This window comes from Solanum stenotomum, chromosome 8, assembly GCF_019186545.1.
Source record: "Solanum stenotomum isolate F172 chromosome 8, ASM1918654v1, whole genome shotgun sequence".
Lineage (NCBI taxonomy): Eukaryota > Viridiplantae > Streptophyta > Magnoliopsida > Solanales > Solanaceae > Solanum > Solanum stenotomum.
This window is the reverse complement of record NC_064289.1, coordinates 14,514,668-14,532,104: the sequence shown is the minus strand read 5'-3', so window position 1 is coordinate 14,532,104 and position 17,437 is coordinate 14,514,668. Positions and strand designations below refer to the sequence as shown.

Below are 17,437 nucleotides of genomic sequence, written 5' to 3'. Positions count from 1 at the left end.
AAAAAAACCATTTAAAATAAAAATAATAATATAATATTGAGGAGAGAGAATAAAATTCTTTTTTAGAGAATTGATAAACATAGAACTCTTTATTTGAAGAATAAAGCAAAGAATAGGATTGGAGATGCCCTAGTGTTGACCATAAATCGTGAGCACTTTATTTTCCCTTTTTTATTTATTTATTTATTTACTCTAATGAAAAAAAGAAAAGAATGAACACACTCAGGTTTACACCATGCGTAGCACAAATTTGGGTGTGTTGGGTATGAACGAAAATAAGTTGTAGGTTTTTTACTTTTTTTAAAAAAAATTATTTGATATATAATTAAAAAATATTATCCTAAAAATATTTATATACTTTAAACAAATACTATAAGAAGTGAAGGTATAAGTATGAGGGTTATAGGGATGGATGAAAATGAGGTATGTTCAGAGTAGAGACGATACAATGAGAGGAAAGGGGTATACGTGTGGGATGGAGGATGAAGGTTATGGGAAAGGGGTAAAGATGAAGTGTGTTTAGATTAAAGGCGAATTTAGAATTTAACATTTGTGAGTTTCCACCCATTTGAAAGGCCTACATCTTGACCAAGGTATCTGAACACTTGATCAAGAGAATAGCTAAGCTTAAAAGATTCATTTTCTATGACTTGAACAAACAACACACTTTGTTAGTAGATCCCCAAGTCATTTTTTAAAAATATTTATTGGATTTTTCATTACAAATACAAAATCCACCTGATTTAGAAATGAATTCAGAATTTAAACGGCAAACTAATGGATTCAATATAAGATGAAAGTTCAGATGATAGACTAATTCAGCTGCTTGCTAGATTGGGCCATGTGTTAAGTCAAACAGAATGGTAGGGTAGTATAAAGTTATTGACGAATGGTGAAGTAGCCATTTGTGTATAGTGTGGTCCGCAGCAGCAGAAAACAACGATTCAGACAAGTCAGGCATCTCTACTTAAATCTCTCTTCTCTCTTCTTCATTACACTCTTTTTCAGGCTTACTGTCACCCATTCTTTCTTCTCTCTCTCTCTCTCTCTTAAATTTCCAGCTACATACTCTCTAGTATCTGCAATATCTACAATCAATAATACCATACAAATCAACAAACAAACAATAATACTAAGAACTTTCCTTTTCAGTTTGCACTTCTCTGAGGTATTGAAAAATGTATATATAATAACTAGTACTACTTGTGAATTCTGTTTTCTTTTCTTTTTTGTTATATGCATTTTCTCAAAAGTAGTACATATTCACCATGCATCAAAGGGTATGAAAAAAAACTTCTTTCAATTTTCCTCTTTTCTTGATATCAAGTAATTTGTCTTTGGATTGTGACATTTGTGTATTCACATGATCTTTCTCTATTGTCTTTTATCTGTTTATATTTGAAGATCTATCTCAATTCTTACATGGGGTTTTGTGTTTTTTGTTTTTATATGCTGCTGCAGCATGTCCTCTATCTTTCATTTTTTTCTTGAAAAAATCTTGTGACTAACTAAAAAGTGTACAGGTTTTTGGTTATTAATGAATTTGCTCATGTGTGCAGATGCTGAGAAGTGAGCATCATAATTAGAGGCTTGTTTGGGTGCCTGAAAAGGATGCCAATTCAGAAATGGTTTGCACTGAGAATGAATTATTGGAGTGGAAAGATTTCCCAAAAGGACTTAGAGTCCTCCTTCTTGATAAAGACTCCAATTTTGCCTCTCAAATGAGATCAAGGCTTCAACAAATGGACTATATAGGTAAATTTTAATTTATTTTTTTTAGTTTTGATCTCTACTTCAAGATTTATAGGTTTCACATCCAATTGCTTTTGCATTTATTACCAAAGGAGGGTGAAATACAGTGATCTGTAACTATCCATCTTTCTATTTTTGTGAATAAGAGCAATAAGGGGCTTTGTGATTTGTACTTATCTTTTGATGGAAATTAAGGCCAGAAATTAGCTTTTTGTTTCAAATTTTCCATTTACTTCTTTAACTACTAAAAGAGAAGGTAATTAATAGAACTGCCTCTTATAGTATAGTACTAGCTTAGCAACTGGTGAAAGACCAAACTATACAAAATTAAGTGTTGAAGCTATAAATCACCTTGGAGTTATCAGTGTGATTGATTTAGCTTGTAGCAACTCCTAGAGGACTCATCTTATTTATCCCCAAACAATATTTTAGAGGCAAAGACTGAGCTTCTAAAAGTACGTCTCGAGTCGATCATAGGGGCTTAAGTTGATCTTCCTAAAAGTTCATTTTCATACATGTGACAATATCATTCATATCCTTGCAGTTTACACATTCTGTAATGAGAATGAGGCTTTGTCTGCAATCTCAAGCAAGTCGGAAGTATTCCATGTTGCCATTGTAGAGGTATATCTTCTTTTTTTTCATCAATTTTATATTTGTTTTCATGTGGACAATTGAGCTTAGGTTGTGATAGTACCTTTGTGTCATGACGAAAATTAAGCTATTTCATTATCAATTCTCACTTTGTAGTGATTTATTACAAGAAAGTTAATCAAGGCTAATGTTCTGTTTACCCTTTATGATTTGTGTTTGTCTATTGTCAACAGGTAAGTGCTGGCAACAGCGATGGAGGATTCAAATTTCTTGAAAGTGCTAAAGATCTACCAACTATAAGTAAGTGCTTCTGTATTGTAATTAGGCGCATACTCGGTGGTGCTAAACTCCTAATCTTGTTTTCTTCGAATTGATACTTGCTTTACTAAGTTAGATCTAGTGTTGTTAACTTCATTCCCTTATCTAGATTCATAAAACGATATTGTGAAAAGCACGAACCTATCTCTGCTAAGAAACAGTAGAACTTGGAAATTTTGCTTGTTAAGTGAAATATTTCTGATGGAACTTCTTTATCCAATCTTTTTTCCAGTGGTGTCAGATATTCACTCTATTAACATCATGATGAAGTGTATAGCGGTAAGATCAATTTTCATTTGATACAACTTTGTAAATAAGTAAAATATTGTGGAATTATACCAATTCTTTATATATATTTTTATTGCAGCTTGGTGCAGTTGAGTTCCTTCAGAAACCATTATCAGATGATAAACTGAGAAATATATGGCAGCATGTAGTTCACAAGGTTTTTTTACCGAAACTACACTGGGTTAAATATGTTCTTTTAGATTGTGGAGCTTATTATATGTAGAGGATATCTGACTTTTATTAATCGAAACAGGCATTTCATTCTGGAGGAAAGAATGTCTCTGAGTCACTTAAGCCGGTTAAAGAATCTCTTTTGTCCATGCTAGAGCTCCAACCAGTAAAGCGCGAAGCAGATAATGAGAATACTAATGAAGCAGAACCCTTGACCTCTGTGGTGGAAAACCAAAAAACATCATCATCCTGCTGCGATAAATATCCAGCTCCTTCAACCCCACAACAGAAACAAGGAGTAAGGTCAGTGGATGATGGTGATCTCCAAGATCATACTATCTTGTCAAATGAACAAGATAGTGGGGTGCATGAAGGGGACACAAAATCTGTCGAAACTACTTGTTGCGATTCTGTTGCTGAGACTACTGTCTTGGCAGATTCTTCCGAGCGACTAGGAGAGGCTATCACAAAGGAGGAGCATGATTCTGCTGCTGATCAAAATATGGAGGATCCTATTGCTACTTGTTCACGAAGTAATGACAATGGCAGTGCTTTTTCTGTTGACCCGAACAAAGCTTATGGTCTCCATAGTTCAAGTGGGACAAAAGCTAATAAGAAGAAAATGAAGGTAAGATCGAACAACTGCTGACTAGTTGATAGTTACTTTGGATTTTGTTCTTAACTTGCAAATGTTAGATGAGATTTTGATGTCTTAAACAATAAGTAGAATTTGATATTTGGCAATCAGAATAGGCTTTAAGCACAGTTGCCTTGTGCTTTTTAGCATTATATGTAGTTAACTCAGCATAGATTAAAGAATCATGAATTTTTCGAATCACATGCTTGTGGGAGTAAGCTTTCGTCTCTCCTAAAATCCAGGTAGACTGGACACCTGAACTACACAAGAAATTTGTTAAAGCAGTCGAGAAAATTGGTATAGATCAAGCCATTCCTTCTCGAATACTAGAGCTGATGAAAGTAGAAGGCCTGACGAGACATAATATAGCTAGCCATCTCCAGGTTTGTTGAGTTTTGTTCTGCTCTTTCATAATTTACTAGTACTCTAGTCTTTCAATTGAAGTTATTACAATGCGTGAAAATGAATGCAACAAAAGAAAAGAAAAGCAAATCCTGTCTGTTAGATAGAAGGGAGCATGATATCTAACCTCATAATGCAGTAAATTTAATAAGGAACTACAAACCTTACCCTACCTCATAGAGACAGAGAGGTTGTTTCCGACAGAAATAAAGCCTAGGGTGACATTGTAAAGCAAGTTGTGCAAACACAAACAGACTATTCTATTGCTCAGTTTAAGAACATCATCCCTTTCTTCATGCAGAAATTCAGGATGCAGCGGAGGCAAATTTTGCCAAAGGAAGACGAAAAAAGATGGCCTCGTCCTCAACCTAGAGATTCAGTACAGAGGACCTATTATCCACATAAACCTGTCATGGCCTTCCCAAACTATCATTCTAACCACGCACCCACAGCTGGTCAATTCTATCCTGCCTGGATACCACCAGGAGGTTACCCGAATGGTGCACATATGTGGGGTTCACCTTATTACCCTGGATGGCAACCACCTGAGACATGGCACTGGAATCCTCAACCAGGGGTACTATTAATGTCCTTAAAACTAATAAACTATTTCATTTTTTAGCTGAAACTACCTACATTAAGTGTTTCGATAAATTCTGAACTCAAGGACTTGTAAAACTCTGTTATTTGATTACTTGCAGCTGCTGTATGCTGATGTATGGGGTTGCCCCGTTACGCCTCCATCTCTAGGATCATGTACGCCATACCCTCAGGTAAATTCGTTGGTGTTACGATCTACTTTGAACGTTCACATTCAATTCAGCAACATATATTGGCTAGCTGTTCTATGTGAATGCGCAATTGGACCATGTTCATAAATCATAACTGTACATTTGTTGTACAATGCAGAATGCATCTGGATTTCACAGGGCTGAGGGAATACAGAATAGATATAGCATAATAGAGAAATCAGTTGATCTTCACCCGGTTAGTTTGTCACACTTAAAGTTTAATTTCACTTCCTTAAATCACTTAATCATGATATAATTTGACGTAAACATCGAATGCAAAACTTTGCACTGATTCTTCAAAATACACTACAAATTAAACTTTTGACATAGTAGTGCTGAATATTTTCACACATTAATCTTATGACTATGTAAAAGTTTTCATTTTTTACTTTTTTTAGTTATTCAAATTTATGGATGCAAGGTGCGGATCTAGCATGTTGCATTTCATGGCAATTAAGCTTTTGCTCAAATTCTATATATATATTAAAATATTTAACCGTGAAGGGTCGTTTTTGAATTCATAAACTTTAAATTCTTCATTGAATCATTTTTTATTTTAAATTTTTTTTCTCTAAAATGTTAATGTGGGGTTTTGCAGGCAGAGGAGGTGATAGATAAAGTAGTGAAGGAGGCAATAAACAAGCCATGGTTGCCTCTACCCTTGGGCCTAAAACCTCCTTCAACGGAGAGTGTTCTCGACGCACTTTCTAAACAAGGCATCTCCACCGTCCCTCCACGCCACCGCCGCTCTCATCGCCCCTACTGACATGCCGGTTGCTCACCGGGAGTCCCACACACGGAGGCGCGTGATTCAACGCTCTACCCATGCGCGTGGCGATTGACTTCACCCGACACAGAAGAAAAAAAGTAGATCCTTTAACTGATCCGATAAAGGTCTTGCTCGTGTGCTGTCCCTTACTGCTGTGTGGCACAAAATCAGCCACGTGGTTGGGTTTGATTGAGCGAAAATGTTTCGTTTTTTTTATATATTCATTTCATCTCAAATTATCTATCGTATTTCCTTTTTACACGTTTTTAAAAATATTTAATGATTTAACTTTTTAAAATTATAAATATAATTTATCTTCATTAAATATTTATTCTATTAAAATAAAGATAAATAATTTGAAGCGGAAGTAGCGAGGCATATTGAAAAATAGGTTCTCCTTTTTAGCTCGATTTGTGACATTATTGATTGCCTTTTGATTTCAGAATAATGGGTTGGGTTATTTATGGCAAGTGGTGTTGTGGGGCTATTATATTCGGGGATTACAATAATTTGGAAAAAAAAGAAAACCATTAAATTCGAATTTGAACAACATTTTATCCATCACAAAAAAAAGTAAATTCTATTATTGAGTGCTAAAAAGGGAAGGGAGGTTGAGTGGGTGGGTGATGAGGAATAATGAGAAAATTGTGATAAAGAGAATTATTTACTTTAAAAGGGATAGTACGTTTTCAAATAACTTAATTCATGCATAGTTAAATAACTTAATATATGCATTCTTATTTCAAATTTATTTGGCAGGTGTCAAAAATTAAAGTTAATTTTTTAAAATGACATAGATTTATCTAATAAAGTTTTTAGAATAGCCTAGTGTAGTATCTAAGAAATGTGTAGATATCCTAGATAATTAGATATTTATAGTAAAATATAAAAATATCTAGATACGACATTAGGCATTTATAATACAACCCAAGAGCAACTCAAATTAACTAGTCTTTTTCTATAACTAAGTTCTTTTATCCAAAATACAAATTTTCCTTTCTAGCTTCCTCTTCTTAAGTTGAGTCTTTTGATCTTAGTTAAGGATATAGGGCTAGTAGAAGGTTTTCCCAATTATACTTTTCTATAAAATAATATTCTATCCATTTCATTTCGATATAAGTAAATTTTGGGTGAATCAATAAACCGCCAATTTGCAGGTGATAGCTCAGGGTTCTAATGGAAGGAAACTATAGAAAGTTAGAAACTTGACAAGTTTGATTATCCAAATACTGTTCACTAAAGGAAAAGGTCTTTTTTTTCTTCCTTTTCTGTAGCATAATAATTTGCTTGTGACTGATAAGTCAGCCACTTTGTTGAAGAAAAGTGTAACAAATCTAAGTCGGTCCACTGTAACAGGATATGTTTATAATTGTTATAAGTCAAAAGAATTGGGCCCAGGATGACAAGAATTTGTCACAGTGTGGTTGGAATAATTCAACATTTTAATGTTTCTCCAGTTTTAAAATCTTACGAAATAAAAGTATAGTCAAATCTCGTTACAAAAACTATACTAATATCTTCTAGTTGTATAAAGGATATAACATGAATAAAAATTTTATTTAAAAAAAATCAAAATCTTGCGACAAATAAAAAATACTTTCCTAAAAAGTCATGTATATATCTAACACAACACGAAAAAAACAAATTGAAAACAGAGGGATAGACGAAGCGGGATAAATTTTTTTTTTAAAGAGAATAACATAATATCTAAATTATTATTTGAAGGGGGTGGGGGAGATTAAGTAAAAAAAAATTAAATACTTTTATAAAAGAAATTTAAATGAAAAAATAAAATAAAAAATGGGGATAGGTGGGTGGGGTGGGGGATACGGTGAAGAGGAAATGGTGGAGTGGAGTAAGAAAAATATTTTACCGTTTTAATTTTTAAATTATGATGAGTTGGACGATCCTTACTTCATAATCTAATATTTTACGCACCATCTACCTACCTACACATGAAGATAAACATGTATTGATTGCACATACTATTAACATCATTCTTCCAGCATTTGCCTATCTGATCCAAATTTTTTTGCATATCTACCTTAACCCTTGTAATTCTGAAAATATAAATAGTTTCTATTTGGCTACATACATAGGAAAACAAGGCTGGAAAAACTCTATAACTTATATTCCTGGCTACTGAAAAATGCTGCTTACGGAACGATCACCATGTACACGCCAAATTGTTTCACCAAGAAGGTTTGCAACTGAGAGAACAGTCAGCTGGGGGAAGTAGTGTCTGTCCATCACAGGAATTGTGTTTGTCGTGATAACCTCTTCAAATAAGCCACTTGACAACAATTCAATTGCAGGGGGGCTGTCATCACAAAATATCAGTACTTTAGCCAACAGCAAATGAAATATGCATAATGACTAAATTGTGCGATAAATGAGTATAGGTGCCTAATGGTAAAAAGAGCAATAGCATTTGCATCAAAAGAGCCATGTCAAGTCTTTGTCTTGACAACAAACTTATACAACAAGTCTAATACAAGACAACTCCTATGATATCCAATTTCAACAAGCCAGAATTTTACTCGTAAATGGACATGTCTATATCCAATTCTCTTGTATTAACTAATGTTGTTCAAACTCCACAACACATGTTGATGGAAGCTCAGTCCAATTAACCCTGGTTCATGAACTACTAAAGAATAGAACAATTTGCACGCAGGAAGAGTTCAATTGCACGTTAAAGAAAAACAAAAAATCAAGTGTAATAAAGAACCCATACCAAGATACAGTGTAACTGAAAGCTTATTCCAAAAGATATAAAGATTTTTCCATGTTTGTATGATGCACAGAAATGTTACCTAAAAACACCATGTGTACAGCATGCATAGATTTCCCGTGCTCCCTCCTCGTGCAAAAGTTCTGCACCTTTGCAAATAGTCCCTACGATCCATCAGCAAGATGTTAATATTCAAAACTGATCTCCTCAGAAAGAAAGAAAAAAAGGGAGCTGACCAAGGACTACAGAAACATAAGGAAATTTAATAAAAACTGGGAATAGAAGTTCTTATTGAGACACTTCATAATCTAAGACAGATTTACGCGTAACGAAAAAACTGGATGCTCTCTTTGAAAAGGGAGAGAAAAAAACAGAAATCTCCAGTTTATGGCTTGCCATGAGTATCTGATATATGTAATCAAGCTCACCTGCTGTGTCAATCATGTCATCAACCATGACAGCAACCTTTCCTTTAACATCACCAATCAGGTTCATAACCTGCGGGCAACAACAAAAGATGGAATCAATGACAAATAAAATGGCGTGAAACGCAACCCAAAAATAAAAAAGTGAAACTGATCTTAGAACCTAGAACTTATTGCTTTGTGAAATACTATAAAACTCTTGGTATTGTTCTTTTGTATTCATGGATTATGAGCATGTCTGGTTTTCTGCCTCTTTTTAAGTAGAAGATTTATTCATGAAGGTGATAGTGATAAAATACAAATAATAATTTAGGAGATGATTCACCACATGAGCAAACCATATCTGAAAAGATAGACCAAAATAGAGGGGGAAGCTATACAAAAACTGTAGACAGACGCACACAAAACAAGAACACCACTCTACCATAATTATTTGGTGTCATGATCTCACTAAGCATTTGGCCTAGATCAAGTCATCTGCCAGAGATCTATGAAGAAGCAGCCGTTACATGGTCAAAGAGGATGATGCAACTCTCGTTTATTTTTATCTCCACAATTAATTCTCTGAAGACTTAATTTAGTTTCTTTGCATACATGAGATGACTCTATCAATATAATGAGGAAATAATAGAGCCCATGTTAGATAGACACGAGGATATACACAAGACAGAAAATTTCGCTCAATGGATAGAAAAGAATCATTTCATCTACTTCATGTATCTATGAGTAAAAGCCAACAGGAGATAAAACTGTGTCAAGTGTGAAATCAAAAACTTTATCTCTGAAACTACCTCAGCGAGATTGTGCTCCTGGCGTCTTTTGTCGACAATGGCTAAAGGTGCATCCAATTTTTTTGCAAAAGCACGTGCTCTAGCAACTCCCCCGACATCAGGAGAGACCACCACCAGATCATTGGAACTAATCTTCTTGCTAGCAAGGTAATCCGTGATAACAGGCTAGCATGTACAAAGAACGGAAACTGCCAATCAGCTAAATAAATTTGCAGTTCTTAATGTTTCTGACACACTTAATAGATTACCTGACATTGTAAATGATCCACTGGAATGTCAAAATAACCCATGGATTGCCCAGAGTGAAGATCACAAGCTATAACACGATCTGCACCTGCTTCTGTTATAACGTTCCCGACCAATTTGGCAGCAATGGATTGACGATTTTGTGTCTGAAAAGATATAAAATATGATAAATTAACATGTACTTAAGAATGTCCTTATATTATTACTTGTTTCTTTATGTTAAAGACAGAAGTTGGAAATATCGTTTTTCTCATTCTTTTGGTAAATATTCTCATCAATTAATAACTCTTTGGAATTAACCAGGGAAATCCTGACTGACAAGAAAAGTGAAGACGAAAAAAGCATAAATAGGACAGAAGAATCCAAGCTAAACGTAGTTAAGTGCAGCACCGCCCAAGATGTCAAGAGCAAAGAGCATAATATACTGATCAACTATGCTTCAATCGCAAATTAGATGAATCCTTTGTACTCATTACGCTTTATTCAGATACATCCCATTCCAACTCCAAATCATTTACTTTTTAAGATGAATTAGGAGCATTATAAAAAAGACAACAACTAGACATTCTTTAACTCTCATATTTATTCTTATGCATGGATATACAAGTCTCAACCAGCATAAACAGACTCTGATACCATGTAACAAGTAAAAACACAGAAAAAGTATTATTGAATTGTGTGTTCTATACTATTACACCTGGCCCTACTATATATTGGAACACTACGTTGGATACTGTTTGGATATGTTTAGGACTTCAGATTCCTAGTTTGAGTAGTTTGTTTATGATTATATTTCAGAATGCATTGTTTAGTTAGGATACTTTAGAAGTGCTCAGTTAGGAGCCTTCTTAATTCTTGTAACCCTAGATTTTACATCATTTCTCTAGGTGTTTATATCAGGGCTCTATAGGCTGTAATGAGACCGATCCAATTTTTCTTCTCCATGCCAATCACCATCGATGGTCAACAACGGCAACAATCTCAGAGTTGTCAATGTTGACAGCACAATCGGTGCCAACATCATTATTCAATTAAATTTTGCTTAGGGATGGTCACAACTTCACCACCTGTAAAGATCAATTTTCCATGCTATGTATGGCTACAACCTCATTAACATCTCGACAGGACCACTCCAGCCCCTAGAAGCACTATCACCCTTGGGATACTTTATTAGTGTTCAGTTAGGAGTCTTCTTAATTCTTGTAACTCTATTTAAACAGCTCATGCTTAATAATAAACAGATTTTACATCACTTCTGAGTGTTTATACTATACACTATAATTCTTTTCCATGTAGGACAGTATATACAATCCTAGTCCTTTTCTAACATTAACATTTAACAAATGCTGAAATACTGTAAGTTGACAACAAAGAGCCAAGCTTTAATCTCAACTTGCTGGTGTTGCCTATATGAATTATTTGCTTCAACTGCATCTTGTTCTTAGTTAAACCCGCAATGACTTTGATGTATTGTACAGTAGTTTTTTGGAGACAACGTTACTCACTATCTTAAATTTATCCAGTCTCCTTTTATCATTTTCATTAACATATTATCACTCATCCCTATGAACTTGTGCTGTCAACTTGTGAATAATCAAAAAATATGAAAACTAAAAACACAAAATTTGGACAGCAGATAAACTTGCCTTCCTATCAGCTCTGGCATATCCAAAATATGGAATCACAGCAGTGATATTTTTGGCTGAAGCCCTTCGGCATGCATCTATCATCACCAAAAGCTCCATAAGGTTTTCATTGGCTGGAGGGCAAGTGGGCTGAATCAAGAAAACATCACATCCTCGAACACTTTCTTGCAACTGGATATAAATTTCACCATCAGCAAAGCGCTTGATGGTGATCTTCTCCAGTTCATGCCCCATGTTCCAAGCAATTTCCTAAGGAATAAAGAAAAAGAACTGCATGTCAAGAAAAAAGGCATAACTTAAAAGATGACAGAAATTCAATGGATTTCACAGCTTGAATAACAATTCATGTAGCAACTGATTATTTTTTCTGATGATAGTAGTGTCCAAGCCAGCTTACACGCAACCTAAACTATTGCATCAGGCACCTGCTACCTCCAACCAGCCTAAGCAACCTTGACTATTCCTGTTTACTTTTTGTAATTCAATCACCTTGATATATAGGAGTTCAGGAAATTAGGACCGAAAAGAAGGGTGTGCTGGAGGCAGAGGCGGACTTACACCATAATGAAGGGGTGCACGGGAACCCATAAGTTTAGCTCTAACTATGGATTATTATGTAGATATATGTTAGAAATATTTTATACACAATAAGTGGGCACCCGTTATCAGATAAAGGTGGACTAATCGTATATGAGGTCTTCTAAATCCTTTTTATTTGCAATCAATCCTCTATTGAGTCTTTTTACAGTATTCCATCTCCCCATTGCATGGATGCTTTTTTCTTTCTCTTTTCTTTCCTATTTAGGTAGTTTACTTCATTTCCCATACAATCTTTAAAGACTGATTCATGAGAAAAGAAATTAAAGCCAAAATGTCCACCCAAAAACATAAACCATACACCAATTGCTATAAATAATAATAAGAAACTATATCAACGAGCAGCTTCGCTATACTTAAGGAATTAAATTCATTACACTATTCGCCATTCTATTTCTATACTTAAGGAATTAAATTCAATATAGTATTCACACTTCAATTTTTTTGTAAGGTTTCCTTTCTTTTCAGACACTACTTTAATCATTCTTCATCATTGTGTGATCCTGTCCATAGATCTCTTTCATATGGTTATCTTGGAAATTTCTATCTTTTACTTATGTCACTGATGATATTGGTAGGTATTCTAACACTATATAAATAGGGCAGCTCTCCCTCAGTTGGAAGATATCACAGACAGAGAAGCAGCACAGCAGTGTCAGAGCACAGATCACAGCAGTGTAAGGAAATAGTCAGTGAGAAAATAGAGAGTTGTATTGTAGCGAGGTGGAAAATCAAAAGAGGATTCGTTTTTTTTGTGTAGTGGTCTTTGAGTATTTTACTCGGGACTACAAAGTATAAAATTCTTTGCTCTAGTGAGATCAATTGTTCCTCTTGAGTCGTGGCTTTTCCCATAGTTTAAAAAGATTTTCCACATAATTTTTTATGACCGTGGTGTCTGGGCCAGTTCTTGCGCACCTCGACTAATTCCACAGTATACCGCCACCTCCCACCGGCAATAGGTACCAGAAAACTCTGTCCATTAAGGCTAGAACATATGAGAAGAATCACCTAGTGTTTTTTGCCACATAAAAATTCTTGGCGTTCTACTTAACTAAATATTATGTAGCTTGACTTAAAATTTCCACACCCATTCATCGTTTATTTTTTTGTTAAGATGTCCCACATCGGAGGGATGAGAATTTGGTCTCCTTATATGGACTTGGACAAACCTCCCCTCATGAGCTAGCTTTTTGGGTTGAGTTAGGCCCGAGTGTCATATCTTTACACGGTATCAGAACTAGACCCCCAATATGTTGTTCACCGATGTTGGGCCCTCATTTAGAAGTGTTCATGTTCCAGTTGAGGTCTGGGCGTACGGGGGAGTGTTAAGAAGTCCCCATCAAAGGGATGAGACTTTGATCTCCTTATATGGACTTGGACAAACCTCCCCTCATGAACTAGCTTTTGGGGTTGAGTTAGACCCAGGTGTCATATCTTTACAATATCTACCTCTTCAAAGTTTGAACACCCTTCGCTAGAATCCTGGCAACACCACTGGTCTTTACAGTTGAAGGAGACACCAACATAATGGTACAAAAAGTACTCATTTATGAAAATATACACATAAGAATTCACTGATAATAATTTCATCATTTTGTTGTTGTAAGTGAATGACACGTTAATTGTAAGACAAGATAGGAAACTAATAGAACAAGAAACCAAATTGAAGGGAGATTTGTCCAAACGTTTGACGTGAAAGATTTGAGTCCAGCACGACAAATTCTAGGAATGATATAGATCGAGCTAGGACAAATTAAAGGTTGTGACTTCTGACAGGCTCAAAAGAAGTACATCGAACGTGTATATGAACGCTTCAACACAAAAAGTGCTAGGCCAGTTACCACACTTCTTGCTAGTTATATGAAGTTAAGCAAGAAGACATGACCTACAACAAATAAGGAGAAAGAAAGCATGTCCAAATACTCCTCAATTGGTAGGGTATTGTTATCAAATTTCTTGAGAACGCTAGAAAAGAATACTAGAAAGTTGTAAAATGGATACTCAGGTATTTGATAGGAATCTCACATGAATGCTTTTATTTTAGGAAACCAAATCTAATCTTGAAGAGCTATATAGATGTCGATAGGTCCAGAGATCTTAATAATACAAAATCCATCATTGGATATTTGTTTACTTTTTCAAGGAGCTATAGTACTATATCATGGTAGTCTAAGTTGCAGAATTGTGTCTCACTTTGAAAAACTACAGCAGAGTGCATCATTTCTACTGAAGCAGGCAACCAGATGACATGGCTCAAGCGATTACTTCAAGAACTCAAATTGCACCAAACGGAGTATGTTATCTATTCTGACGGTCGAAGTGTAGTAAACTTAAACAAGACCTTCATGTATAATGCAAAAGAAGAAAAAAACGACGTCAAATATCATTGAATTTAGGTCAAGAAAATTCACACAAGTGAGAATCCCACAAATACATTGACTGAGGTGATACTGAAGACATGTTTGAGCTATGCAAAGAACTTTTCGGCATGATCACAATCTTACAAATTAGTGATATCTCCTTCAAGTGGAGGGGGAGAATTGTGGGGTTCAGCCCATGATCCTAGACAGAAAGTCTTCCTTCCTTTGGAATAAAAAGTCCGGCCAATGAATCTGCAGCAAATGAGATTTGGACAACCGGCCAATAAATCTCTTTATATTGCAACATTTTCAATTTCAATCTTTGTTTATGCCACTTATGACATCGGTATGGTACTCCTAACACTACAAAGTATAAACAGGACAGCTTTTCCTCAGTTGGAAGATACCACAAACAAAGACAGGCAGCATAGCAGTTACAGAGAGCAAATTATACAGAGTGAAAGAAAATAGTGAGGTGGAATAATTAGAAGAAGATTCTTCCTTTTAATTCTTTGAATGTGTATTGTTCTATGAATAGTTACTTGGGACTATAAAGTGTAAAAAAATTACTATAGTAATATCAGTTGCTCATTTTTAGTCGTTGTGTTTTTCCTTTATTTTAAAAAAAAATTCCACGTAAAAATATTTGTACTTATTCTCTATTTTATTCCCATTATTTGACTATTAACATTATGTGGGTACTCACGGAGTCCCAACAATCATTAGTAATATATTATAAGTGAAATTACATGCATTGTTAAACATGATATATGAAATTCTTTGGGCATGGAAGAGGTTGGAGTACTTATACTAAACTGTTAAAGACACCAACATATCAAGTTAGAATCCTAGAACGTAAATGTCTAACCTTCATCTTTCGAAATTTACAGAGAACATAAGAGGATCCGACAGTCATTCAAGAGAAAAGGGATATGGTACACAAAAGTAAAGCTCACGGTCACAAAAGATAGCAGGAAAACCTCAGGGACATTTAGTTTATGGAAGTACTTATAACTAGGCATCCCCAAGTCCTCATATACAGAAGTATTTACCTCAGAAAGTGAAGGATTCGCAGTTCCAGAAAATAACTTCAGTTTGGGATTCAGCTTGGTATTATCTCTGTTAACTGCATTCTCTAAGCATTTGGCTTGCAAGAACGTTGGAAGTATCACATCATTAATGATTGGCACAGTAGGCTTCTCATTCACTGGTTCATTGATTTCACAATTCTAAGACAAAAAAATAGACAAGCATTAATAAAATAAACAACTTTGCAAAAGCTCAAAAGACATTGAACCAACCAAGTAGGGCCTCTCATAGAGCTTAAATTCATGAAATTGGCTCCAAAAGTAAATGAACAGATATGAAAAAATTATGCAGAATTAGGATAAAAAATCCATTTTTCCTGGAAAAACATAACCTATATAGAAAAACACCGACCGTTACTGTTTCCTAGAAGAACATAACCTACATAGAAATGACATGAACAAAAGAGAAGGAAAAAAATATACATATACCTCTTGTCTCTTACTCCAAAACAGGTAATAACTCTAAACATTTCAGTAAAAACTTTTACTCCAAGAATGGCAACATTCAGATACAAAATCATTGAAATCTAACTATTACTTTAGTACATCATAATTTTCTATAAAAATTTCATGCAAGTAACAGTAATATCATAAATTTTTTAGGTAGATGTGTTTCTATACTTCAAAAAAAAAAAAACTCTTCAAGTAGTGAGACTGATAGTACACAATTGAGAATTGCTCAAGTCGTTCAGCACTTCCACCATCCATCATCAGATAGTTCAAGGGTTCGAGTGTAGGTGAGAACACTATTAATCCTTCCGATGTATATATATATATATCTTTTGGAAAAGAATGAGTAAAGCAAAAAACTGAAACATTTTACAAAAATAAAAGGTGGTGAAAATTGCATGTTATGCAATCCAACTCATTCGTCATAAACATGAAAAAAAAATTGTCAAAAAAGGGGCAAAAACATGGCGTTACTTGATTTCATTACATCTCCTCCATCTAAATTAATTCAACTGAATTTGGTTCTTAAAATTCTGCTTTTTCATAGCAATGAAAAAAGAAGTACATATATGAATTCACCAACTGAATCGTTCAATCTTCACCACTGCAAAGCCCGGTAGGGCCAAGGATGGATTCATCAGCGATTTTTTTTTCTATATAATTAAAAGTACTTACAATGACGGAGTTGGGAGGCCGGGTTCGTTTGAGAGCAAGGCTTGTGCGATAGAGAGAGGAGGAAGAAGAAAAGGAAGAGATGAGAGTATTTTTTTTAGCAGAAGAAAAAGAGGAGAGCAGAGTGAAGGAAGCCATCAAAATCAGAAGAAGAGAAGAAGGCAGAGTGACCCGCCCGAGTTTCCTCTTCCCCTATTTATATGTGGGGCTTTCCGGTTTTGTGTCAGCGGGATTTTGTTTGCTAGGTCACACAATGACAAACACGCAGGTGTCAAAATAGGGTCATAAAAAGGATTTTGACTAAATTTTATTTTTTATTCTAATCTTATATATTTAATTTTTAACTAATTGAGAATTTGAGATGTTTTTTTATTCTAGTTTGGAATTATTTTGATGTAATAAATCAATAATATAAGTTTTTCCTAAAATGTGAATAATTAAGTAGGTTAACATTTGATAATTATGAGAAAAGGATTTAAAATGTCGGTAACGTATTGAAAATGGCTTAATTTTTTTTCCGTATTGAACATCAATTGATCTTAACATTAATTTTCAAGTTAAAGATATTTTTTCTTTTAATGGATTATGAAATGACGCGTGTGTGACTTTAATTCAATAAACGATATTGATTTATTAATTCACGTAATTTTAATCATAAATAATTCGACTCTGTGTAAACCTAAAAACTATTTTGAGTACAACAATA

General features: G+C 34.6%; 2 protein-coding genes across 2 annotated transcripts; one reads left to right on the top strand and one right to left on the bottom strand.

Moving 5' to 3' along the window:
- Positions 1 to 1,010: 1,010 nt before the first annotated feature.
- On the top strand, positions 1,011 to 5,981 carry LOC125875058 (two-component response regulator-like APRR2). Its single transcript, XM_049556126.1, has 12 exons — positions 1,011 to 1,168; positions 1,560 to 1,755; positions 2,297 to 2,376; positions 2,580 to 2,646; positions 2,897 to 2,943; positions 3,032 to 3,109; positions 3,206 to 3,751; positions 4,003 to 4,143; positions 4,464 to 4,739; positions 4,867 to 4,935; positions 5,072 to 5,149; positions 5,552 to 5,981. The coding sequence occupies exons 2-12, from the start codon at positions 1,626 to 1,628 to the stop codon at positions 5,717 to 5,719; spliced, it is 1,680 nt and encodes a 559-aa protein (XP_049412083.1). The 5' UTR covers positions 1,011 to 1,168; positions 1,560 to 1,625; the 3' UTR covers positions 5,720 to 5,981.
- Positions 5,982 to 7,695: 1,714 nt separating this feature from the next.
- On the bottom strand, positions 7,696 to 16,901 carry LOC125875071 (ribose-phosphate pyrophosphokinase 1-like). The gene is made up of 8 exons (XM_049556142.1): positions 16,735 to 16,901; positions 15,574 to 15,750; positions 11,565 to 11,813; positions 9,921 to 10,064; positions 9,673 to 9,837; positions 8,885 to 8,954; positions 8,539 to 8,620; positions 7,696 to 8,042 (listed from the first exon to the last, which is right to left on the bottom strand). The coding sequence occupies exons 1-8, from the start codon at positions 16,867 to 16,869 to the stop codon at positions 7,862 to 7,864; spliced, it is 1,203 nt and encodes a 400-aa protein (XP_049412099.1). The 5' UTR covers positions 16,870 to 16,901; the 3' UTR covers positions 7,696 to 7,861.
- Between the last annotated feature and the right edge of the window lie 536 nt (positions 16,902 to 17,437).